General features: G+C 41.6%; 1 protein-coding gene across 1 annotated transcript in view; it reads right to left on the reverse strand.

The window, feature by feature from the left end:
• The window catches only part of CFAP54 (cilia and flagella associated protein 54), a 303572-nt gene that overhangs the window by 84333 nt on the left and 193706 nt on the right, over positions 1-25533 (reverse strand). Inside the window, exons 52-55 of the mRNA XM_036760711.1 lie at positions 18370-18574; positions 18202-18276; positions 11155-11231; positions 7923-8092 (exon numbers count right to left, since the gene is read on the reverse strand). Coding sequence (XP_036616606.1) covers positions 7923-8092; positions 11155-11231; positions 18202-18276; positions 18370-18574 — 527 coding nt within the window. The remainder of the gene's footprint in view (positions 1-7922; positions 8093-11154; positions 11232-18201; positions 18277-18369; positions 18575-25533) is intronic.

Genomic DNA, 25533 nt, shown 5'->3' on the forward strand with positions numbered 1-25533 from the left:
CAAATATCTGAAGGACAGACTTAATTCCAAGCCCATCATCCCTCTTAGATAAGAGATGGAGTGACTCCCCAGATGTGGCTGTCCCACAAATATGCATGAAAGTAAAACTCATGTCTCACTGAGACATGGAATGGAAGATGCCAAATTTAGCTATGTATTCCTGTTACACATGAGTCACTTTACTCATCCTGTCATTAAGCAGGCCATAAAAATCTCTTCCCTCTCTCCCTCTCCCCTTTCTTTCTGTCTGTCTGTTTCTTCTCTTTGTCTCACTCTCTATCTCTGTCACAGCATCTCCAAAAACACACATACATACACACATTATATATGTGTATTTGTGACTGTGTGTATATAGACACAAGGAATAGGGACTAGACCTGTAATTAGTATAAGGAACTCCCAGGTGAGGTAATACCTTCTACTAAGGTTTCTTACACCTTACAACCTCCCTCACTCAAATCCAAGTCAACCGCAAGTCACGACATCATTTCCCTGATGTCATGGCCCTCTTCGACAACAAAGGACAAACACAAGAACAATGGTTTTGGAGAGTGCTTAGATCACTGAGAGGCTAGTCTTGCCCAGGGTCACAACAGCCAGAGGCATGTCTTGAATGCAGAGCTTGAACTTCCCAGCTTTGAGGCCCACTCTGGAATCTATCACATCCTGCTGCCTCTCTACACACAAATTGGGGATGGAGAGATTTCCAAAGGCCCTTAGGAAAACAGAACTCAACATAAAATAAGATGCAGATGAAGCCTTTAAGAAATTTCCAATTTGAGTGCCACACGTCCAAGAAAGGAGAAGAAAGCCAGACTAGGTGTCTGATGAAGGAAAGGGCGCCTGGAGAAGGTGGCGGTGCAATTTGAGTAACTGTGATCACGTTTTTTTTCTGATTAACATTCACAGCCAAAATGGTCAGTTTTTTCCTAAAAATATCCATGCGGCTCACTCTTCCTGTCAATTTCCTTGACACGTTATTTTATTAACGGGATTATAAAATGTCAAGTTGGCATTCTTGTGAGAAAATGACTGTCCAACATCTCAGCAATGCCCAAACAGAAGATAATGAGGGGGAAAGTTCATGTAAGGAGAACTCCTCCATCTTGTCAGGAGGTCTCCCCCAAAACCAAGCGACATCCAATAAAATGAGAAGGACTGATTTTCATAGAACATTTTCCCAAGGACTATATCCAGGTATTTGAAATGGGAATGAGAAGAATATGTTTGCATATTATTTGAACATCCCCATTCTAGCCTACTTCAATTCTCTGGTATTTTTCAGATTAATGTACTTTCACTATTTCTGTTGTTTCTTGATTCTTCCCTAATCTTTTCCATCTCTCGGACTGACTACAGTTATTTAGCTCTGTCACCAGGTAACTGGCTATATGTGAAAATAGTATGAATATTGAATAAGGTATTCATAACCACATGAAAAACTACTCCAATTATTCATAAAATTGGAAAAATGTAAGCAAAAGCAACTCTGAGACGCTAACAGACTGGCAAAGAGGAAAATGACAGCTGTTATAGGGGCATGTGGACGCCCTGTGGGCAGAGCTATAAGTTGGTCCGGCCATTCTGAGGAAGAATTAGAGCTGTGCCCTGACAGTTACTAGACTGGAAGCTCTGATTTACTTTACAGAAGTTTCTCTCTAGCAAATCCTCCTGAAATATCTATAGGTAGGGTAAGTTGGCTTCAATTTACTCTATGACCGTCTATGCCACAGGCACAGGGGCAGACATTTATCACAGTCTTTTCTCCCCAACTGGAAGTAAAAGGGAAGAGCATCACAGAACAATTGGGCAACCTCAAGTAGCCATGACTAGTCTTTTGCCCAAAGGGTGTGCCCAGTATGAAAGAGGCATGGGTCTATCTCCATCAGCGTGGAGGTTCAGGACATCCTTTAATATTCCTCTTTCTACCACAGGCTAGACCACTCTGGGCCTAAGTGCTCTCCTCCAGGATGAGAGGTAGGACCAGGTGACCTCCAAGATCTCTTATAGGTCAAAATTTATGACCTGCATTCCATTCCCACATCTGACACCTATTGGCTGTGTGGCATTGGGCAAGTCTCTTCATTTCTCTGGGCCTAAGCTTCATTATCTGTAAAAACGATTTGGGGAAGGAGGTTTGAAATGGTTCTAGATTTGTGATCCTATAATTATGATTGTGCAGTCTCATTTCTGAGGCTTTAATTTCTCAATCCAGCCCATGTTTAATTTAATATACTTGTAAAAAAATAAACTATGCATAATAGAGATTCATAGTGTCATACCCACCCCCACCCCCACCCCTTTTTTGTTCTTTGTACAAGGAAAGGTTCATGCTCATGGTTCTGGGTTGGGCCTGACTCAGGCCTGTCCCCTGGTGGTTGATGTTCATGACCGGAATAAAATGAAATACTGGTAGATCATTCAATAGTTAACAAAAGAAGATGCACTGAGCCATAGGAGGGAAAGGATATTCTTCATCAAAGAGATGCATAGAGAACACCATGAGTTGGTTCATCTAGAAAAACTGCCCTGCCTGTAAATTGCCCATTTTGGTCCGCAGGCTGAGCATCAGAGTCAACCTGGTGCTCCTCGTAGCTGTCAGCTCCCAAGAACTTTGGTCCTCTGAAGCAATCGACTCTTGAAGGTTTGAACAACTCCTGAGGAAAAGCTTGCCTAACCTTTTTTTTGGCAGGGAGGGGGCAGGGTGGGTGGGAAGGAGTTAGGACATTGTTCCTACCATATCACACCCCTTAGTGCTAAGGTCCTCAAGCTTTTCTAGAGGACTTTCTACCACTTAAATGATTTTAGGGTTGTTAACTGGCCTACCTTAGAGATTCAAGAGGCCTGATATAAGGAGCATCAAAGGAAGAAAGGAAAAACCACAGTACAATTAGCCAAGCCAAAAACAGAGCTGCCCTATTCCCCCTCCAGCCAGGATCTCCTCCTCTCCAGGATCTTTTCCCTATTAGAGGCCTCTGAGGGGCTGCCCCCTTCTCCTGGGGGAGCCCTGGTAGATACTTTAACCTGTTCCCTTTTCCAGGGAAGCAGGTCCCCACCAAACACTGCTACCTGTAGGTCCTCCAAGCCCTCCCTGGGGAACATTAGGTGTTATATTGCCAATAACGTAGATGGGCCAATCAATTCTAGAATATGGTAAGCACAGGCCTGCATGGGTCTGTCTTTACCCATTGCTCAATGTGTCTGTGCCCCATGCTGCTGCTGCCTGCTCTGCCAGTCAATGTCCACCCCCTTTCACAAGGGACAGTAGTGACCAACTGCCACTACTGTGCCCTGAGCTCTGCTGCCCAAGGCTGGGTCGAGCACTGCCCATCTATGCAAAGATGACTTCTGCTTCCCCTTCCCTCCTGGGCCCAGCCTTGTGAGCCCTGTGGGTACTCTAGCTGCTGGGGCTCAACCCTGGAGCTTGCTCTCAAGAGAGATTTCTAAAAAGGTAAACTTTTCTTTATAACATTATATTTCCAAACATACCAAATATGTGTGTATATTCTGAAAGCAGACATAGAAGAGTGTCCTGAAAAATATATGTTATTGTAAGACTCATGTCATTACAGAACTAAATAAAATATACTTAATCAATTTTACCTACTTTATAAACATCATGATTAGCTTATTATGCATACTCCACAAAAGCAAATTTCTGATGAGCTCTAATTCCAGGGTAGGGGTCTATTTCTTATTAGCTGGCATAGAGAAGAATGGGCTGGTCTCCAACTCCACTGTGTCCCAGCAATACCAGAAAGCCATGCCACTAAGGGGGTATTAGTACATCATCACTTTGCTACAAGTGCCAGTCAAGATGATGTGGTGGCCTCTGGAGAATATACCTTGATAATTTTAAATATAACAAAAACAAGATCATGGAATTAAGGGCAGGAGGGGGAGAAAATAATAACCTTGTCAGGATTGGACACCACCAGCTGCATAGCATCACTGACTCAGTCAACTGCAATCATCCCTGACCCTCTCTTCCCCTTAATGGGCTTAGTATATAACATAGTTCAAAAGTTGCTATGGTTTTAGAATACTTTTTTTTAAATTATTATTTAGATGTAATTAGTAAAAAAAATCCATATGTGCTGTTTTGGGGTAAGCAAAAAGTTATTCCTAAGATTGTCTCTCACTTAAATAAAAAAGCAGAGCTCAAATTAACTTGCGTGTCCTTTACAGAGGAGGAAGAGGAAACCTGCCAGCAACATGCTGTAATAAAGCAGTTACTAGGGTTTAACAGCTGTCCCTTTAAATTTTGCCATATCTGGTTAAACCTCCTGATATCATAAAATCAGTAGGCTTTTGGGACCCAGAAATTACCATACAGATGTAAAATTTAAGTCATTTTAGAAATTAGGGAGAGGAGAATACTTTAAAATTATTTTAAATGACTTGCTGGATCTGAGATTCAGTTTCTGTTCCTTGGGGAGTTGGAGGGGATTGAGGCCATCCAAGAGACTGAGTCCTGTGATCTGGGGCCACCAAAGTGCCTGGGCAGGAGGGTGTCAGATACACCAGAAGATCTATGTGCTTCTGGGAACACTGAGGCTGGTTGCTAAGTGCCTGTGCCATCTTTGGAGGTTTTTCAAAGGATTCTTCATCCCTGACCATATTAGGATGTAGGCTTGCCCTCTGCCACCACCACAGAATCACAGAATCTCACAATCTCACGATCACATCACAGACTCTCCTCATTGGAAAGGACCTTGGGGGCCATCTTGTCCAATATGAGCAACAGTTCCTACCATGACAATCCTGACATGTTGGCCATCTGGCTTTTGCTCTAGGACCTCCCATGGGAGAGACCCATTGGGCTTGTTACATTAAACTTAAACGTGCCTCTTCTCATGGTCCACCAGTGGCTCCCAGTCCTGCCTTCTGGGGTGAGGCAGAACTACTCGAATCTCTTATCTTCCACATGGTGCCCATTCAAGAACTTGAACAAGGTTATTGCAATTATCCCAGGTCTTCTCTAGGACAAGAATTCTCTTTTCCTTCAACTGATCTTCACATGGAATGAGATCAAAGGCCTTCACCACTCTTCCCAAGAACTGAACAAGGCATGAGCTTCTCTGTTAGACTGTAAGCTCCTGGAGGGCAGGGGCTGTATTTTGCCTCTTTTGGAACCATGAGCGCTTAGTCCAGAGCCTGGTGCATAGTAGGCATTTAATAAATGTTTACTGATTGACTGATTGAGATGTTGTCTGACCTGGTCAGAGGATAAACAGACTACTCCCTCTTTATTCTAGGAAGAGCTGGCTTGGAAGTTGCCCACAGTCACCTTAGCTTTGTTGGTAGCCACATCCCACTCATGACTCGGACTGAGCTTGTAATCCACTAAAACCCCTAGATCTTTTTCATACACTATTGTCTAACCATCTTCCCCCCATCTTAGATTTGTGAGACTTTTTTTAAACCCAAGAAGAGTTTACATTGATCCTTACTGAATTTCACCCTATTAGATGTGGCTGTGTGATATTATGAAGAGTAACCCAGAGTGGGAGAAAACATGGGTTCAAATTCTGCCTCAGAAACTTACTTCTTAGATGATCTTGGGCAAATGTCTTAGCTTGCTGGGCCTCTTCTCCCTTATCCTTCCTTATTCCTTAAATGACAGGGTCAGACTAGATGGCCTTTGAGGTTCTTTAGACTTAGTCTAGCCCATCAAAACATTCTGGATCCTTATTCTGTCACCTACTACTCTAGTCAATCTCCCTAGCTTTGGGCAATCTGCAGTTTTGACCAGAATTCCACCCAAGCCTTTCTCCAAGAAAGTGAGAAAAACATTACACAGCACCAGCCTCCCTGAGAGATGTCCTTCTAAGGCAGCCCCAAGCCATTGCTGACTACTTGAGCTCAGCCACTCAGTCAGTCTTAAATCCATCTAATTATCATGGTTCTAGCCCACATCGCTCCATCTGTTTTCACAATAACAAGCAGCAGCATGGCTCAGTGGATAGAGTGCTGGGCCTGGAGTAAGGAGGACTGGAGTTCAAATCCAGACTAGCTACATGACCTTGAACAAGTCATTTAACTTCTAATTGCTTCAGAATCCTCAACTGCAAGATGAGAATAAAAATAGCACCTGCCTCCTAGGGTTGTGAGGATCAAATCAGATGATATTTGTAAAGCACTCAGCACAGGGCCGGGCATGTAACAGGCACTACATAGATGCTGTTATTCCTAAAGTGGAGGTCTGATCCTGTCACTCTCTTACTCAATAATCTCCTATGGCTCCTGATGGCCTCAAGGATCCAATACAAAATGCTTTCTTTGTCATTCAGAGCCCTTCACAACCTAGCCCCCTCCTACCTTTCCTTACTTCCCACCACATACTCTTCAATCTAGTTACACCGGCCTCCTGGCAGCGCCATTAGCAAAACCCTCCATCTCTTGGCTCCGGACATTCTCTGTGGCTGTCCCCCATATTTGGAATACCCCTCCTCTGCTCTAATCACCACCCTGGCTTTCTTCAAGTCCCAACCTTCTTCAAAACCCCACCTTCTACAGGAAGCCTTCCCCAATGCTTCTTAATTCTAGCATCTTCTCTTTCTTATTTCCTATTTATCCTATATAAAGTTTGTTTGTATATATTTGTTTGTGTGCTGTCTTGCCCATTAGACTATAAGCTCCTAGAGGTCAGGGGCTGTCTTTTCACTGTCTTTTGCCTCTTTCTGTAACCCCAGAACTTAGCATAGTGCCTGGCATGTACTAGGCACTTAATAAAAGTTTATTATTGAATGAAATATTTTTTCAAACACTCTGCTACAATCCATAGCACTCCCTTGATCTATCAGCTTAGTAGCTCTGTCAACAAAGAAATATAAAGTGACTGTGTCATGGCCTGTTCTTAGTGATCCTGATGATCACCACACTGTTCACTAACCATCTCTTTAATGATAATGGCTCATTCCATTACCGAAGCAGATGACTCTCAGATCTGTATACCCTACTCTCATTCCTCTGGATAGCCTTCCTTCAATCACCAATTGCCTTACTGACATCTCCACCTGGATGTCCCATTGGCTACTCAAACTCAACATGTCCATACAACATGTCCTCAGTATCTTTCCTCCTGACTTCCCTATTTCCCTTGAGGGCACTGTACCATCGTCCTCCTAGTCAAACAAGTTTATAATTTCAGTGTTAGCTTCGATCATTTCCTCTTCTTTGTCTCCCATATCCGCATGGTTGAATTGTCTTGTTGATTTTACCTCCACAAAATCTCTTCTATCTGTCCCCTGTTCTCTACTGGCATGGCCTCATCCTCCTTCAGATCCTTATCACCTGCCACCAGGACTATGGTAATAGTTTTCTCATTGCTTTCCCTGCCACTCACCTCTCCCCTTTCCAATTCTTCCTCCACCCAACTACAGAGGAATCTTACTAAGGCACATGTTTGATTATATCACTCCTCTACTCCAAAGCTTTCAATGGTGCCCTATTTCTCCTAGAATTAAAAAAAAATCCACCATGACCACCTCAGTCTAGCATTGAAGGTTTTACATAGCAAGTACCTTTTTAGCTATAGTTCACATGATTCTCTTTCACACATTCCCTGAACTTGATATTCCAACTCCTACACTACCATACCTTTGCTTAGGCCATCACCCCAGCCTGGGAATGTCCTCTCTCCTTATAGCCACCTCTTCTCTCCTAGAACCCTCTCAGGCTATGCCTTCTCTGTGAAGCCTCCCAGCTCACCTCCATCACTCACTCTCTCTCCCCTCTGTAACTGCTTTTATTATCTTGCCTGCGCATTTGCTACTTCTCTCCTATTGGATGTAAGCTCTTCAAGGTCAGGGGCTGCTTTGCTTCTGCCTTGTATCCTCAGTATTTGCACTTAGTAGGTGCCAAAAAGTTTATGGAACTGAGCTAAAATAAAGTAACTCATCTTGTCCAGGGGCACTTACCTGAATGGCGCTTGTTGTCTCTGCAGGGCAATAGCAGCTAGCTGTAGCTTGACCTCAATCATAATCTCTAAATCTACCGGGTTAAACTGAGTTATCCTCTTTTGGATGAGTGACTCTGCATTTTCTATTAGTGTGAGAAGCTTATCTTCGGCTTCTGTGAGTAAAATCCCCTAAAGAACCAAAGGAAGGGAAGAAAAAAATATTCAAATGCCTATCCTATGACAAGTACTGCAAGCACGGATTATACAAATAGAAAAGTGAACCAGGGCCTGTCCACCAGGATCTCACATGCAAATGGGAGAGACAACCAATACAAAGGGCTTGAGCTGCACATCAGAGGAAAAGGCCCCATGGTCCTTAGGGCACAGTGGCAATGTAGATGGCAAGGCCTCTTCTTCAACATCATTTCCACTGATCCAATGACATCAGTTTCTGATGCTGGGCCATCTGACAGTGCTGAGGACTTTGGAAAGAACATTGCATTCACACCGAAGTTCCAGAATCATTCGAATAAAGAGTAGACACTTATAAATTAGCCCAACATCCAACAAAATCAAAATGAATTAAATTCACTGTTTTTGTTATGAACCTGTTCCCTGAATATTTCCCTTAATCTATAGAATTCTATGAGTGAAATGGATCAGCTCCAAGGTTTTACTTAAAACCAGCAAACTGGCAAAAATAACAAGAGGTGGAGAGTAACAGTGCTGAAGGGGAAGGTTTCTGATTTTAACCTTTCTGATTTTATGTAACTCAGATGCAAACATTGCCTAGGTGAAGGCATGTGATAGTTATACTGGAGAAAAAGAAGAAAACCAATAGCAAAGGGGAGCTTGTCCGTTATTTTCCTAGAATCCCATTTTATTTTTTAAAATAAATGTGGGTCAACTAAGTAGTAGAATAAGAGTAATGAAATATTAGATTATCCAACAAAGAATAGGGGGTCCTGCTGCTGTATTTGCAGCAGAAAAGGAAAAAGATACAAAGAGGACTATAGGAAACCACTTCCATGTTATAGAGCAGCCCCCACCCTACAATACTGAAGAACCTATCTTTTTGCACATGAGATGAGAATTTAGGAATGAAATACGAAACATAAGCACAATCAAACAAATCATCTCCATGAGTAGACACCCCCGGTCTTTCCTCTATGTCTTTTATTTAGGCAAGAATAAGCCCCCCAAAACCCAGCAGGAAGAGATAGAAAGATAAATTCCATTTAAAATAACTGCAGATGGTATAAAATACTTACGACCATATTTGTCAAGACAAACCCAGGAACTATATGAACAAAACCAAAAACACTTTTCACACAAGTAAAGACAGATCTAAATAATCTCAAGAAATATTGATTGCCCATAGGTAGGCTGAGTCAATATAGTAAGAATGACAATTCTACCTAAATTAATTTACTTATTCAGTGCCATACCAATTTATCTGCCAAAGAATTGTAGATGTAGGAAAAATACCAAAAAATTCATTTGGAAGAACAAAAGGTCAAGAATATCAAGGGAATCAATGTAAAAAAATATGAAGGAAGGCAGTCTAGCAGTACCAAATTTGGAGCTGTATCACCAAGTAGAATCATGAAAATAATCTGGTACTGGCTAAGAAATAGAGGTGGATCAGTGAAATAGATTAGGTAAACAATACATAAATGACAATAATAATCTAGCATTTGATAAATCTAAAGATCCAAACTTTGGGGAGCAACAACTCACTATTGGACAAAAATTGCTGGGAAAACTGGAAAGTAGTTTGGCAGAAACTAGGCACAAGCCTACATCTTGTACCATATACCAAGATAAGGTCAAAATGGAAAAATCATTTAGACATAAAGAATGATATCATAAGTCAATTAGGGGAGCCTAATTCTGCATGCTAGGCCTGTCAGATCTATGAGAAAGGGAAGAGTTTATGACCAGACAAAAGATAGAGAGGATCAGAGGAAGTAAAAAGGATAATTTTGATTATATGAAATCAGAGTTTTTACACAAACAAAATCAATGCAGCCAAAAGTAGAAGGAAAACAAGAAACTGTGGGAAAATTATACAAATTTCTCTGATGAAAGCCCCATTTCTCAAATATATAGAGAGCTGAGCCAAATTTATAAAAGTAAGCGCCATTGCCCAACTGATAAATGACCAAAGGATATGAACAGGCAATTCTCAGAATAAATCAATGCTATCAATAGTTATATAAAAAAATATTCAAAATCACTATTGATTAGAGAAATGCAAATTAAAATAACTCTGAGATATCACCCCACATCTATCATACTGGTTAACATGACAGAAGAAGAAAATGACAAATGTTGAAAGAGATGTGGAAAAATTGGGACACTAATGCACTGTTAATGATATTGTGAACTGTTCTAGCCATTCTAGAGAACAATTTGGAACTATGCCCAAAGGGCCAGAAACTGTGAATACACTTTGACCCAGCAATATCATTACTAGGTCTGTACCCCAAAAAGATCAAAGGAAAAGGATATGTCTGTACAAAAATATTTATAGCAGCTCTTTTTGTGGCAGCAAAGAATTAGAAATTGAAGGGATACCCATCAAATGGAGAATGGCTGAGCAAGTTTTGATATATGATTGTGATAAAATACTACTGTGCTATAAGAAATAACAAGGGGAATAGTTTCAGAAAAACCTGGGAAGACTTATATAAACTGATGCAGAGTGAAGTGAGCAGAAACAGGAGGTCATTGTACACCGTAACAACAATTTTGTAACAATAGTCAAAAGTGAAAGACTTAGCTACTCCGGTAAAAACAATGATCCAAGACAATTTGAAAGGACACATGATGAAAAAGTGCTATCCACCTCCAGAGAGAGAACCAATGAATTGTGATTGCAGATTGAAGCACACTTTTTTCACTTAATTTTATTTTTCTTGCTTTTTCTTTTACAACATGGCTAATATGGAAATATGTTTTACATGACTTCACATGTATAATTGATATCATATTGTCTTCCCGATGGTGGGGGGAGGAGCTAGAAGAAGGGAGAGAATTAAGAACTCAACTTTTTTTAAAAAAAACATTAAAATAAAGTATAATTATTAAAATCTAAAATAAGCCTCCATCTCTGTCTCCTCAAAGTTAAATTCAGACACAACATCACTCGGTAGTTCCATGGCAGCGCATCCCTGAAAGTGGGCATGGCCAAAGGCACAAGGACTGAGTGATTATGCATCTTGTGATAAATGAAATGTTTAAATTACCTTTAGTTTACCTGGAGTCAGCTCCTGTTTGGTCTTGGTCAGAATAATAGTTGATGTAGGTTCATCCTTTGCATGTTCTTTTATATGGAGACACAGGAGATTTTGGAAAGTAAAACACAAAGTTCAGCATTTCAACCAATGAAACAATAAAAATGATCACGACGATAACAAGAAATGTCCTAAGTCTAGCATCTTTAGCTTGGGAGGAAGGGAATCTGTGAACTTGTATATATGTGTTTTTTAATATTTGGATAACTATTTCAATATAATTGGTTGCTTTTGTAATTCTATGTATTTGATGCATTTAACAACATTATCCTGAGGAGTGGCTAGACTATCAAAGAGGTCTGTGACGCAAACAAGGTCGAGAACCTCTCTTGTCTCAAAAGACTAAAAATGCTGATCTCTCAAAAGCCCCATGTTCACATATCACAAGCCCAAGTCTCACAACGACACTAATAATAACAATGATAATGACAAATATTGTTGTTGTTCAGTCATTTCAATCCTGTCCAACTCTCCGTGACCCCATTTTGGGTTTCCTTGGCAAAGATACTGGAGCGGTTTGTCATTTCATTCTCCAGCTCATTTTACTGATGAGGCAAACAGGATTAAGTAACTCACCCAAGGTCACACAGCTAGTAAGTGTCTGAGGCTGGATCTGAACTCAGGAAGATAAGTCTTCCCGACTCCAGACTCAGTACTCTATCTACTGCAAGAAGAGGAGGAAGAAGAGGAGGAGGTAGAAGGAAAAGGAAAAGGAAGAGACAACAACATTAAGTTGTTCTAGGGCTGCCAAGACAGAAGTGAAATACTCCCTGCCCTCAAGGATCTATTCTGTCAGGGAGACAATATGTGAATACATAGGTATAATAATAACAGCTAACATTTATGTATCACTTTAGGGACTGTAAAGTACTTTATGTAGATTTTCTCAATGGATCTTCTCAACAAGCTTTTAAGGTGACTGCTAGTATTATCTTTTGCCTGGTCCTCTGCTTTCATTTGATTAGGGAATTCCCAGGAAGGAAACCCCCTCTACCTAAACAGACTGGCGACTCTTCCAAGTATGGTCTTAAAGAGCAGCCTGGGGCAGTGGGAGGTTAAGCGTCTCGCCCAGGGTCACCCAGCTAACACATGTCACAGGTGGGACTTGAACCCAGGCCTTCTCAGCTCCACGTCTAGTACTCTATTCTCTTTGCCACGGTAATTCACGGTGGGAGGGGGCAGACTTTGAGAAATTTCGTGAACTCTGGAATCAGGAGACATGTGGCTGGAAAGGACCTTTAAAGGCTCATTCAGGTGCTCGAAGTGCCATTTATTCACTCACTGCCTCTGAGTGGAAACGGATATCCAGATGATCAGAAAGAGTGGTGTGCTTATCAAAGATGCCTTAGAGAACCTTTAAGATCTGCAAAGCATATTCCTCAAAACAGCCCTCAGAGACGGGTGGTTTAATAAGTATTATCAACCCCTTCTGACAGGTGGAGTGGCTGAGGTGAAACAGGAGAAAGTGACTTGGCCATGGCTACAAAGCTAGGTAAGTGTTGGAGGAAGGATTTGAACTGAGCTCCACCTGATTCCAAATCTGCCTTTTACACTATATGATGCTGCCCCATAGCACGAGAAAATAAGAGATGAAGTGTAGATACGGCACTTAAAGGTCTGCTAAACTTTAAACCACTTTCTGTGGCAGCTACTATCAGCAGCCTTATTCTCATTTGACTGAGGAGTAAACTGAAGCTCATGGACTCGGTGACCTGCCGATGGTCAGATAGCAGGCTAGTGTCAGGAGCCAGATCTCTCCCAAGGTTTCTCAGGACATCAAGTCTAAAACTCTGCCCAATCCTCATGATTTCTACTTCCTTTGTGTCTATATGCCTCATTAACTAATCAAGTAATCTGCCCTTATGTACTCTTTCATCGACATGACATCCGTTTCAGATGGTCAGGACATCTATCGTTATCTGGCATGATTGCCAACTAGAAACACTGACTTGTCCGTAAACACATGGCCAACATTGTGTTTTCTGTGCTATTTGGGGGCTTGGTAAGGTCATGTCCGCCTGCCACTGGCCTCAGAGCTATGTGCATCTCTAAGCAGGCAGGGTAATAAACAGGGCTATGAATAGGGTGAGGTGACTATGGCTTTAATGCAGGGCGCTGAAATGTAGAAGGTCCAATTCAAATTTATTTTGTGTGTGTGTGTGTGTGTGTGTGTGTGTGTGTGTGTGTACACATATATATATATATATGTAATATTGATTTCTTTTTGTATATGTTGTTTCTCTCAAATAAAATAATAATAAAAGCAGTAGTACTAGTAGTAGTTAATAATAGTAGTAGTGGTTTGTAGTAGGGATAGTAGTACCAGTAGTAGTAGTTATATGTAGTAGTGGTAATGATAGTACTAGTAGCAGTAGCAGTAGTAGCAGTAGTAGTAGCAGTAGTTAGTAGCAGCTTGCATTTATATAGTGCTTTGATAAATATTATCTTATTTTATCCTGACAACAATCCTAGGAGGTAGGTGCTATCTTTGCTCCATTTTACACAGGAAAAAACTGAGGCAGAAACCTGTTAAGCGATCCTTGCCCAGAGTCACGGAGCTAGCAAGTGTCTGAGGCTGCTCAGAGACCAGTCTGCTGCTAGGTCTGCTGGCTATAAGTTTCTCTCCTCTCCAGCCCACCTTCAATCGTTAAAGTAAATTTCCTAAAACACAGGTCCAACCGTGTCACTCTCCTACTTAATAAACTCCACTTGCTCTCCATCAAATATAAAATCTTCTGTTTTGCAATCGAAGCCCTTTATGACCCTCTTTCACCACCACCACTGCCACCACCTTTACAGTCTTCTTATGATTTAGACCCCAAGACACAATTCTTCACTCCAGGGACACTGGCCTCCTTGTTCTCACATGAAGCAGATTCTCTACTTCTCTTGGCTCTGGGCATTTTCTCCAATGTCCTCCATGCCCAGAATACTCTCCCTCCTTATTTCTGCTTCCTGGCTTCCTTCAAATCCCAGTTAAAATCTCACCTTCTACAGGGAGCCTTTCCTAACCCCTCCTAATTCTACTGCTTTCCTTCTGTCGATTATTTCCTTTTTATTCAATATATAGGTCGTTCACGCTTAGCTGTCTACATGTTGTCTCCTCCGTTAGATTGTAAGCGGGGACTGTCTTTTGCCTTTTTTTGCATCCCTAACTTTTAGCACAGTGCCTGGCACATAATAGGCACTCAATACATGTTTACTGACTGAGGCTGGATTCAAACCCAGGTTCTCCTGATTCCCAGTCCAATGTGCCACCTAGCTGCCTTGAGGACAGTGTCTTGTTTCTCTTTCTCTGTACTCCCCAGCTCCTGCTGTAAGTAGACAAAATTGCGTGGTTAAAGCAATGCAGTTCCCACATGATGCTGATTCCAGCCACCCATGAAGGATGATCATTAGATAAATAAGAATAAATTCTAGACATCGGTCTTTGCCCCTTCTCAGGGCACAGACTCAGCAACCCTCCAAGACTGAAGCTCACACTGCCAGGGCTCTTTTTCCTCTGCTGTCCTGTGACTGGCAGCGTCTTCCAATGATTTCTCAACACCCTAGGTCATCATTTGGGTAAAAAGAGGAAGAGACTGGACAGCAGGTCCCAGCAAGAGAGCCCTGGCATATTTCGTCTCTCCTCTGAGCCCTTCCATTCAAGCGTCTTTTGGCTAATTCTGTATGTCTTTGAGCCTCTCTGGTTGCTCTAGCTTTTTGGTTTTATGGGAGGGGTCAACATGGAGCCCTTGCACCTAAGCATTAGGATCTGTAATTATTGGTATCCCCTTGTTCGCTTTTTCCCAAAGTAACATCCATGACATTTTTTCTAATCATGAAATTGTCTAAATGCCATTAATTTGATCAATGAAGACATAATATTAGATGAAACAGTATTGTAGAGGGCAGTTAATTCCGTAAAAAGCTTATCACACATGGGTAACACCACACCAGAGTTTACTGATATAATAAGTTAAGTTTTTTACTATCAGAAAAAACCAGCATTAGTTTACATGATATTAGTAAAAAATGGGAAATCTTCATAGAAAATCTTTTCAAATCATCTCTCCTGTTTAAATAATTTCATTTTAAAAGAGCTTATTCCCTACCACCCTTTATAATTAAAGTTCACTCTGCAATGTGTCAGGAAATTTTCTACTTTAGAAACAAATTCACATTTTTAGTATAAACTAAAAATAGTTGCTGACTGCTACAGAGGTTTTTACAAAGTTCAATAAATGAAAGTCAGCTAATAGTCACTAAATTATAACAAAACCTCACTAATTTGGACTAATAGGCCAATCTGACTTGGGGAAAAGTCAAAATTATGGAATGCTTGAAAAGAAGCATGGTTGTATTACTTTCAAGAAGGTACTAAGTGCAAGCTAATAAAACGTTCCTTAGAGAGATTTTATTAAGGAATAGATGAGAATAGTTTAACATTGGCATGTCAATTTTAAATAGCTAGGTACTTCCAATGGACTCAGAGGTTTCAAAAAAATTTCCTTTCCTAAGAAGTCACAAATATTTTCTTGTTATTTTGTTTTCTCTGTTGACCTTGGAATCACTGAAAGCACAGTAATTCCCCAAATGCAACTGAGCACACTCTCTTCTTGCATCAAACGCCCCACTCAACTCATCGTCCTCATTGAATATCTGCCCACGATATATGTTGACAGGATGTGGTAGAAAAAAATGCTGCACAAGGAGCCAGCTCAGACCTGGGTTTGCATCTCACCTCTGACACTCACTGGAGCTGTCAGCCTTAACAAGTTCCTTTACTTTTCTAAGCCTCAGTTTCCTCATTCGCAAAGTGGGAACGATACTTACAGTACTGATCTCGCAGGAATAATACGAAGGTGGAATGAGATACTGTATATCTTCAAGCACTAGCTACGTGCCCCCTCTTGCTATTTACTGCTTACAGGTGGACCTCATGGACTTCCCACCAAAGAGCATCCCACAACCCTAAGAAGTCAAAAATGCATGGGACCCCAAAGTCAGGGCAGAGATACACAATGGGGCATATTATCCATGCTGGCAAAAGGAGATGGAGGTGCAACCGGACAAGGAGATGTGCCACTCATGAATTAAGGGTGAGGGGCAGTGGAGTAGCACGTGTGCTCACACAATGTTAGGCCACTTAGAGCAAGGCTTCTTCTTCTAAGGGGAATTTATAGGAAGAAAGGAAGAGAATGAGGGAAGCTGGGAAGATTTGGACAGATTGCAGACTGCATTGTGGGAATCCCTGCACTGATGAGATGAGGAAGGAAGGAAGGAAAGAAGAGAAGGAGGGAGGAAGGAAGGAAGAGAAAGAGAGAGAAAGGAAGCAGGGAAGGAGGAAAGAAGAAAGGAAGGAAGGAAGGAAGGAAGGAAGGAAGGAAGGAAGGAAGGAAGGAAGGAAGGAAGGAAAGAAGAGAAGGAGGGAGGAAGGAAGGAAGAGAAAGAGAGAGAAAGGAAGCAGGGGAGGAGGAAAGAAGGAAGGAAGGAAGGAAAGAAGGAAGGAAGGAAGGAAGGAAGGAAGGAAGGAAGGAAGGAAGAGAAGGAGGGAAGCTGGGAAGATTTGGATAGATTGCAGACTGCATTGTGGGAATCCCTGCACTGATGAGATGAGGAAGGAAGGAAGGAAGGAAGGAAGGAAGGAAGGAAGGAAGGAAGGAAGGAAGGAAGGAAGGAAGGAAGGAAGGAAGGAAGGAAGGAAGGAAAGAAGAGAAAGAGGGAGGAAGGAAGGAAGAGAAAGAGAGAGAAAGGAAGCAGGGAAGGAGGAAAGAAGGAAGGAAATCAAGAAGGGAGAAAGAGGGAGGGAGGAACAAAGGGTGAGATAAGAAAAAGGGACAGATGAGAAGGAAGGAAGGGAAGAAACAAGAAGGAAGGGAGGAAGGGGAAGGGAGAAGAGAAGGAAGGTATTTATTAATACTAAGCATTGAGGTTACAAATAGAAAAGCAAGAGAGTCCCAGCTTTCCAGAAGTTTTCATTCTAATGGGAGAGAGCACACCTGGAGGAGGTTTCAGATCAGCGATGAGTCAGATGGAAAGACTCCATGAACTTTAGCTTGCATATGCTGAACCCTGTGACAATGCCAGTGTAATGTTCAACCCAACCCCTGTCCAAATTCTAATTTTGAAAATAAGCGATTCTAAATTAGCCATGTGTACATTCGTGAAATGTTATATTTAAACAAATGCAAGTCAACTGAAAATTGTCAGTTCCCTGACTGCCCACAGTCTTAAGCTCTGCCACACCGCCTTCCACAAAGCATCCATCATTAAGGATTCATATGGATCATATCTTCCCAGGAGGGAAAAATATATATTTCATTTTTAGAAATATAATTTTATTTACAGTGATACAAAGTATGTGTCAGCTATCCTGTGTGCACAATTGTAGAGAAATTCTAATACGTCTGCCACAAGGTCATTGTGAAGTCTGGGCCAAGCTGATCTCAGCCCGCCTTCAGCTTCGTCATCTACTCTAGGTTATGTTGGGAGGCCTAGAAATAATTTCCTACGTATCACGGCGGCGGCTAGGCAGTGCCTTGGATAGAGGGCCCTGGCCTAGAGTCAGTAAGACTTGCATTCAAATCCAGCCTCGGATGTTTAGTTCTTCTAGCTGTCTAACCCTGGGCAAGTCACTAAAAACACCATCTACCTGTTACCCCAAATGCAAAATGGGAATAGTAAGGTAGCATCCACCCTCCGGGGTTGTCATGAGGATCACATGAGATAATATTTGCAATGCCCTGTTACACAATGGTTGGCACATAGTGGGCACTATATAAATGTTACTATTATCATATAATATAATGCTATTATATTATATACCCAAGGCAGAGGTCCTAAGTTTAGAACCAGAAGTGACCTTAGAGGTCATTTAGTCCCATCCAGATCATGTAGGTCATAAGTAACTGAGCTAAGACTGGAAGCCTGCTCCTCTAGTCTCCAAAACCAGCCTTCTTCCCACCGCTCTTTGCTCCTCTCCCTTCCCCATCCCTGCCTGCCACCTCACTGACCCACCTAATGTCACCAAAACATCATTTCTTTCCACTCGGAGTAGCAGGGCCTTGTTTCCGACCTCCACGCTGCTATCCACTAAAGAGATGATGCATTGTAGATAGGGACAGAAATCACTCCAAACATACTTGATCTACAGAGATTGAGTCACAACTCCCCATCTGGGATTACCTTTATTGGACATGACCTGAAGTCTGTTTCTCTGGGGAAACTCCCGGAAGAATGATTTCACTTCACTTTCTGGCAGGCAATTTATTGTTGCGGCCAGACTGATGAAAAAGCGCATTTTGACCAAAGTAAACTTATAGATGAAAGATGGATGGCACAGAAGAGTCACACACCCGGGGATGCTGTGATTCAATAAATCTTCCAGGGCCTAGGAAGGAGATTGTGAACAAGAATAAGCAACGCAACATTTTAGAAGTTATCAGTTTCTTGCCCCCCTGAATTCAGGACACTCTGTGCCCATCCCTCATATTGCACAGGCCAGCAGGGCCTAGAAGGAGAATATGGGAAACTATATTTTGCTGAAAATATGGCAGTCACCAAAGTGATGCCTTATTGATTCTACACTGGTCAGCTGTGAAAGCTGTACAGTCCAACAACGGATGAGGTGCCACAGAATGGTGCTGCACATTGGCATGGAGGAGGCAGCCTAAGCTCACCCTCATTCCCATGAGCAAATGGCAGGTGCTACTTCGTAATACCAAGTACATAGGCAAACGCCCCAAGGAGGGCTCACAGGGAGGCCTAGGAAGATGAAGAGCAGTGAATGATAGAAATAGCTAGCATTTATAGAGCGCCTTAAAGTGTGCAAATGTTACTTTATTTGACCTTTACAGCTGAGGAAACTGGAAGTGTTAACCTAGAGAAGAGAATATTGGGGTGCAGGGTGATGAGCATTGTTCTACAAGTGTTTGAAGGTTTGCATTGTGGAAAGGAATCAGATGAATGAATGAAAATAGGCACATGTATATGCCTGAATCAGTGAATGGACAAAAAGTGTTTGGCAAGTTCTTGTCATATGCCAAGACCTGTGTTAACTATGAGAAATACAAAAAGAAAAACAATATGGCACCTGTTCTCAAGTTACTGGGTCACATTTGAGTAAAGGGAGACACTCTGCTTGGTTCCAGAGGGTACAACTGAGATCAATGAGTGATAGTTACAGACAGTTTCAGTCCAACATGAGGAATCCATTTTGAACAGTTACAGCTATCTGAAACTAGAATGGCTTCATTTGAGAAGTAATGAGTTCCTCATCAGTGAAGGTTCTCAAGAAGAGGCTTGATGACTACTTCTCTGGAAGAGTATAGAGAAGATTCCTGTTCAGCTTGGGTGAGATAACCTCTGAGGTCCCTTCCAACTGAGATGCTCCAATTCTGATGTGAACTCAGATCATGGAGGAGATTATGTCTCCCAAAGAGGAGTTGGCATATTCTACGTACCCAACTCCCACTTCCAGATCTTTTCCTCTGACAAACTCAAGACCCACCTGTTCCCTTTTCACCATTCTAATCCTTGTTGCTGCCATCTGACAAGCTCCAGGACACTGCCCCATGCCTTGATGGCCTCAGCACATGCAAGGACTTCAATTTTCACATCATACTCCTAACACCCTGGTCGCTTCATTCTTTAACATTTTGTGACCTCCATCCCTAATCTATCTCAGTCCTACCCAGGGATTATCATCCCTCAAACATCCTCTAAACTCTTGTTCTCTCTTACCAAGACCCAGAACACTGGAATTCCCTTCTTTGATCGTAATCTCTTGTCTTTTTACCTCTTCCACCAATTTGCTCCTCTTAAACTTGGTCCTCACCTTATCTGCCACCTCTGTTCCTCAGTCCCTATTTGTTTACCCTGGTCATCTTCTTGGTTCCTTTCCTTACAGGCTATCACTAACAACTATGTGCTCTCCTCTCCTCTCCCAGAAATCATCTTCTTTTTTTAATCATTATTTATTTATTTAATGTTTTTAGTTTTCAGCATTAATTTTCACAAGAGTTTGAATCACCAATTTTCTCCCCATTTCTACCCTCCCCCCCCCACTCCAAGATGGCATATATTCTGATTGCCATGTTCCCCAGTCAGCCCTCCCTTCTATCACCTCACTCCCACCCATCCCCTTTTCCCTTACTTTCTTGTAGGGCAAGATAGAGGTTTATGCCCCATTGCCTGTATATCTTATTTCCTAATTGCACGCAAAAACTTTTTTTTTGAACATCCTCTTTTAAAACTTTGAGTTCCAAATTCTCTCCCCTCTTCCCTCCCCACCCACCCTGCCTAAGAAGGCAAGCAATTCAACATAGGCCACGTGTGTATAATTATGCAAAACCCTTCGACAATACTCATGTTGTGAAAGACTAACTATATTTTGCTCCTTCCTATCCTATCCCCCTTTATCCAATTTTCTCCCCTGACCCTGTCCCTTTTCAAAAGTGTTTGCTTTCCATTACCTCCTCCCCCATCTGCCCTCCTTTCTATCATCCCCCCTTTTTATCTCCTTCCTCCTTCTTTCCTGTGGCATAAGATACCCAATTGAGTGTGTATGTTATTCCCTCCTCAGGTCAAATCCGATGAGAAAAAGATTCACTCATTCCCCCTCACCTGCCCCTCCTTCCTTCCCAAAAGAACTGATTTTTCTTGCCACTTTTATGTGAGATAATTTACCCCATTCTGTCTCTCCCTTTCTCCCTCTCTCAATATATTCCTGTCTCATCCTTTAATTTGATTTTACTTTTTAGATATCATCCCTTCATATTCAACTCACCCTGTGCCCTCCGTATATATGTGTGTGTATATATATATATATGTATATGTATATGTGTATGTATATGTGTATGTATATGTGTATGTATATGTATATTCCCTTCAGCTACCCTAATACTGAGGTCTCATGAATTATACACATCATCTTTCCATGTAGGAATGTAAACAAAACAGTTCAACTTTAGTAAGTGCCTTATGATTTCTCTTTCTTGTTTACCTTTTCATGCTTCTCTTGATTCTTGTGTTTGAAAGTCAAATTTTCTATTCAGCTCTGGTCTTTTCACTGAGAAAGCTTGAAAGTCCTCTATTTTATTGAAAATCCATATTTTGCTTGGAGCATGATACTCAGTTTTGCTGGGCAGGTGAGTCTTGATTTTAACCCTAGCTCCATTGACCTCTGGAATATCATATTCCAAGCCCTTCAATCCCTTAATGTAGAAACTGCTAGATCTTGTGTTATCCTGATTGTGTTTCCACAATACTCAAATTGTTTCTTTCTGTCTGCTTGCAGTATTTTCTCCTTGATCTGGGAGCTCTGGAATTTGGTGACAATATTCCTAGGAGTTTTCTTTTTGAGATCTTTTTCAGAAGGTGATCAGTGGATTCTTTCAATTTCTATTTTACCCTCTGGCTCTAGAATATCAGGGAAGTTTTCCTTGATAATTTCCTGCAAGATGATGTCAAGCCCCAGGTCAGTGGTTTTTCAAATGAGATATTTCACATTATCTTCCATTTTTTCATTCCTTTGGTTCTGTTTTAAAATATTTTGATTTTTCATAAAGTCACTAGCTTCCACTTGCTCCAATCTAATTTTTAAAGTAGTATTTTCTTCAGTGGTCTTTTGGACCTCCTTTTCCATTTGGGTAATTCTGCCTTTCAAGGCATTCTTCTCCTCATTGGCTTTTTGGAGCTCTTCTGCCATTTGAGTTAGTCTATTTTTTAAGGTGTTGTTTTCTTCAGTATTTTTTTGGGTCTCATTTAGCAAGTCATTGACTTGTTTTTCATGGTTTTCTCACATCATACTCATTTCTCTTCCCAATTTTTCCTCTACTTCTCTAACTTGCTTTTCCAAATCCTTTTTGAGCTCTTCCATTGCCTGAGATCAGTTCATGTTTTTCTTGGAGGCTTTTGATTTAGGCTTTTTGACTTTGTTGACTTCTTCTGGCTGTATGTTTTGGTCTTCTTTGTCACCAGAGAAAGATTCCAAAGTCTGAGTCTGAATCTGAGTCCATTCTCACTGCCTGACCATGTTCCCAGCCAACTACTTGACGCTTGAGTTTTTCGTCAGGGTATGACTGCTTGTAGAGTAGAGAGTACTTTGTCCCAAGCTTGAGGGGATGTGGCGTTGTTTTCAGAGCTATTTCTACACAGCAAGCTCTGCCACATCAGTGCTCCTTCTCCCCCAAAAACTGCCAACCTGGATCCGACACAGATCTTAAGCAGACTCTGCACTCCTACTCTGATTCACCACTTAATTCCTCCCATCAGGTGGGCCTGGGGCTGGAAGCAACTGCAGCTGTAGTTCTGTCCTCAGAGCTGCACCACCTCCGCTGCCCCTGGGGTGGTGGCCGAACTGCAAACTCCTTTCACTCTGTCCCCACAGCCTTTCCCACTAACCTTCTCTGTTGTCTTTGGTGTTTGTGGGTTGAGAAGTCTGGTAACTGCCACAGCTCACTGATTCAGGGTGCTAGGGCCTGTTCTGCCTGGCTCCCGGTGTAGTTGATCTGGGTGCAGCCCATGCTGGGCTCTGTTCTGCTCTGCCCCCAGCTCCATGGACGATAGACCTTACCGAGGGACCATCCAGGCTGTTCTGAGCTGGAGCCCTGCTTCCCTCTGCTATTTCGTGGGTTCTGCAGTTCTAGAATTTGTTCAGAGCCATTTTTTATTGGTGTTTGGTGGGTCCTGGGGGAGAGCCCTAGGAAAGTCCCTGTTTTCCAGCCACCATCTTGGCTCCACCCCCCAGAAATCTTCTTAACCTCTGATGGCCCTACCCTGCAAAAGCCCATCCCTGAGTAGCAGCCATCTTTTGCCTTCTCTGTTCCTCTATTTGAGCTGCTGGGCACTGATGAAATAAATTACAAATCACAAAACTGCACTGATTGGGTCCATTACCAATTCATGTTAGTTAGTCCAACTGGGCCAGCATGACTGCATTGTGCTCTTCTCTGCCACATTCACACAGTTGTCATAAATTTCTCATTGCGCTTTATCTGGGGGACCCCCCCACCTTTACATTTGCTACATCTTTTTTTAATCTGGTGTCATACTTATTGGTGTTTATGTTTTTCCTTCCTTATAGATTAGAAATTCCTTGAAGGCAAAGACTGTCATCTGTTTGTCTTTGCATGTCCAACACTTAGTCTGGTCCCTTGTATTTTATAAGTGTCCGTTGATATAAATGGAACCCAAATGAATGGAAATGAGTTGAATTCATATTTGACCAGAACTAGGAGTCGAATGGCCATGCCCACCACTCTTCTGTTTGCCCATGGAGGGCAAGTCATAGAAGCTGCCAGGGTTGGAAGCCATTTCAGGGTCATCTAAGTCAGCTCCTTCACAGAAAGGTTCTAACCCATTTTTGGGTTATATGTCACCAGACTTTGGCAGAGGCTGGTGAAGCCTACAGGCCCCTTCTCTGAATCATCTTTGTTACCCCCATTCATAAGTGAAGGAAATGCTAAATTTCCCTCAGAGGTTAGTGAAAATAAAGATATGCATTTTTCAGTTTTTTCTCTATCTAAATTCATGGGCACTTCCCACCCCACGCATCTCCCTGACAGAATCCCCAGACTAAGAACCTTTGCCCTAGCTAAAGCTGAATCCCCTCTAGGATGTCTTCAACAAACGGTTATCAGACCGTTCTCCAACACCTCATGACAGTGGCATACACCAGGCTAATACTGAATTAAATCTGCCTCCTTATACCTTCTGCCTCTGCCCTTCTGGCTGAAAGCTGGCAATTTTTGTCAGCTTTATCGCTGCTTAGGAAAAATGGAACCACTGGGCTCATGGCACAGGAAAATAGGCATTCAGAGTCATTCAAGTAGATTGGAGTGGAAGTACAAAAATCAAGACTCTCTGGGCCTCTAGTCTGCCATTGTATCAAACTCCCATATCCAGTAGCCAGAGAGATCCCAAAGAGATTCCCAAGTTTGTTGTCCCATCATCCATGCCTACAATATTGTTTAACTCACAAGGGTCCAAAACTAAGTTTCAGCAAATAGAGTACTTTTTTTAGAATTTTGATGTAATCAGCAATGACAATTATATACAAATACTTAAGGATCAACAGAAAATTACTGAGTTATATTCTTTAATGTTACTTTCCCTCAATGCTAAAAAAGTGTGCTCTAAAGGGTATTAAGCAGCCTCCAAAATAGTATTTTAATTAGTTAACTAACGAGTTCATTACTTTGCCATTCTCATTTTATATTAAAAGGAAAAGATCTGAGTGACATTTCCTTTATACATAAAATTATTCCTACAGGAGAAAGCGGGAAGAAATGGAAAAGATGACCTGACATTTCTCTCTGAAAGGAAACAAATACTCTCGAGCTTTCTGAGGGCTTGGGACCTTGAATGAAATACAAATGTGTGATTACATCCTCCTAATGGCAGCCCTTTCAGTGCAAGCTCCTTACAGGGAACTCAAGATCCATTTCACATTCTAATGCAAGAAAAAGAATGAGCCACCTGAAAATGAAGTCTTTGGAATGAAAGTGAGCAATAAAGGAGGAGATTTACAAAGCTACTTTTATTCCAAGGAAAGTGCATTCCTAGCACAAGTCATAAGACATGGAAATGACTCATAAATGAATTTGAAAAGAAAGTCTTCTCAAAACTCGTTAAGAAAAGTAAAGAACTTTTCTAAGGAAATAGAACCCAGAAATGACATAGAAGGATATCCACATTATTTGGGGGCATTTTCCATAGCAAAACAGCATGCTCGTTCCATTGCCTATGACAGCCTGCCTATCCATATTCATAAAACAGTCCCATTGTGGCTGAATCTCTTCCTAGCTATGTGAACAACTTGTCTTTGCTAAGTATCATCCTTCAACAGCATACTGAAAGTGCTATTACTGAATATGAATAGAATTCATCCATTCTTGTTCATGTGGAGGGAGGAACTGAGGATGGCACAAAGAATTTACCCCATTTATTTGATTTTTTAAGCCAGCATCAAGAATTACTAAATGGATGGAATGGGACCCAAGAAACAATCTTTTGTTTTCTGAGAGAAATTTCATGGAAGTTCAAGAATTCTCTTATGATAATGCTTGATTAAAAGACCAAAAAAATGCCAAACAACCCTGTGGAAGGGTTAGAATGAAGGTTAAGGTTAGGAGGAAAAGAGCAGGTATAAAAGAAAAGCAATGCTTGATGGTCAGGAATTTCTAATGGTGAAACCCTAGTATTAGCACATTTGATGAACATCTAACAGGAAATGTGAATTTTGACAAAAACATATACAGGCATAAAGCACATAAATGTATGCATATATACATACATGCATGCAACTATACACGTGCATGTGTGTATCAAGTTAAGTCAACAAGCATT

The sequence above is a fragment of the Trichosurus vulpecula genome, chromosome 5 (assembly GCF_011100635.1).
Source record: "Trichosurus vulpecula isolate mTriVul1 chromosome 5, mTriVul1.pri, whole genome shotgun sequence".
In the NCBI taxonomy this organism is placed as follows: Eukaryota; Metazoa; Chordata; class Mammalia; order Diprotodontia; family Phalangeridae; genus Trichosurus; species Trichosurus vulpecula.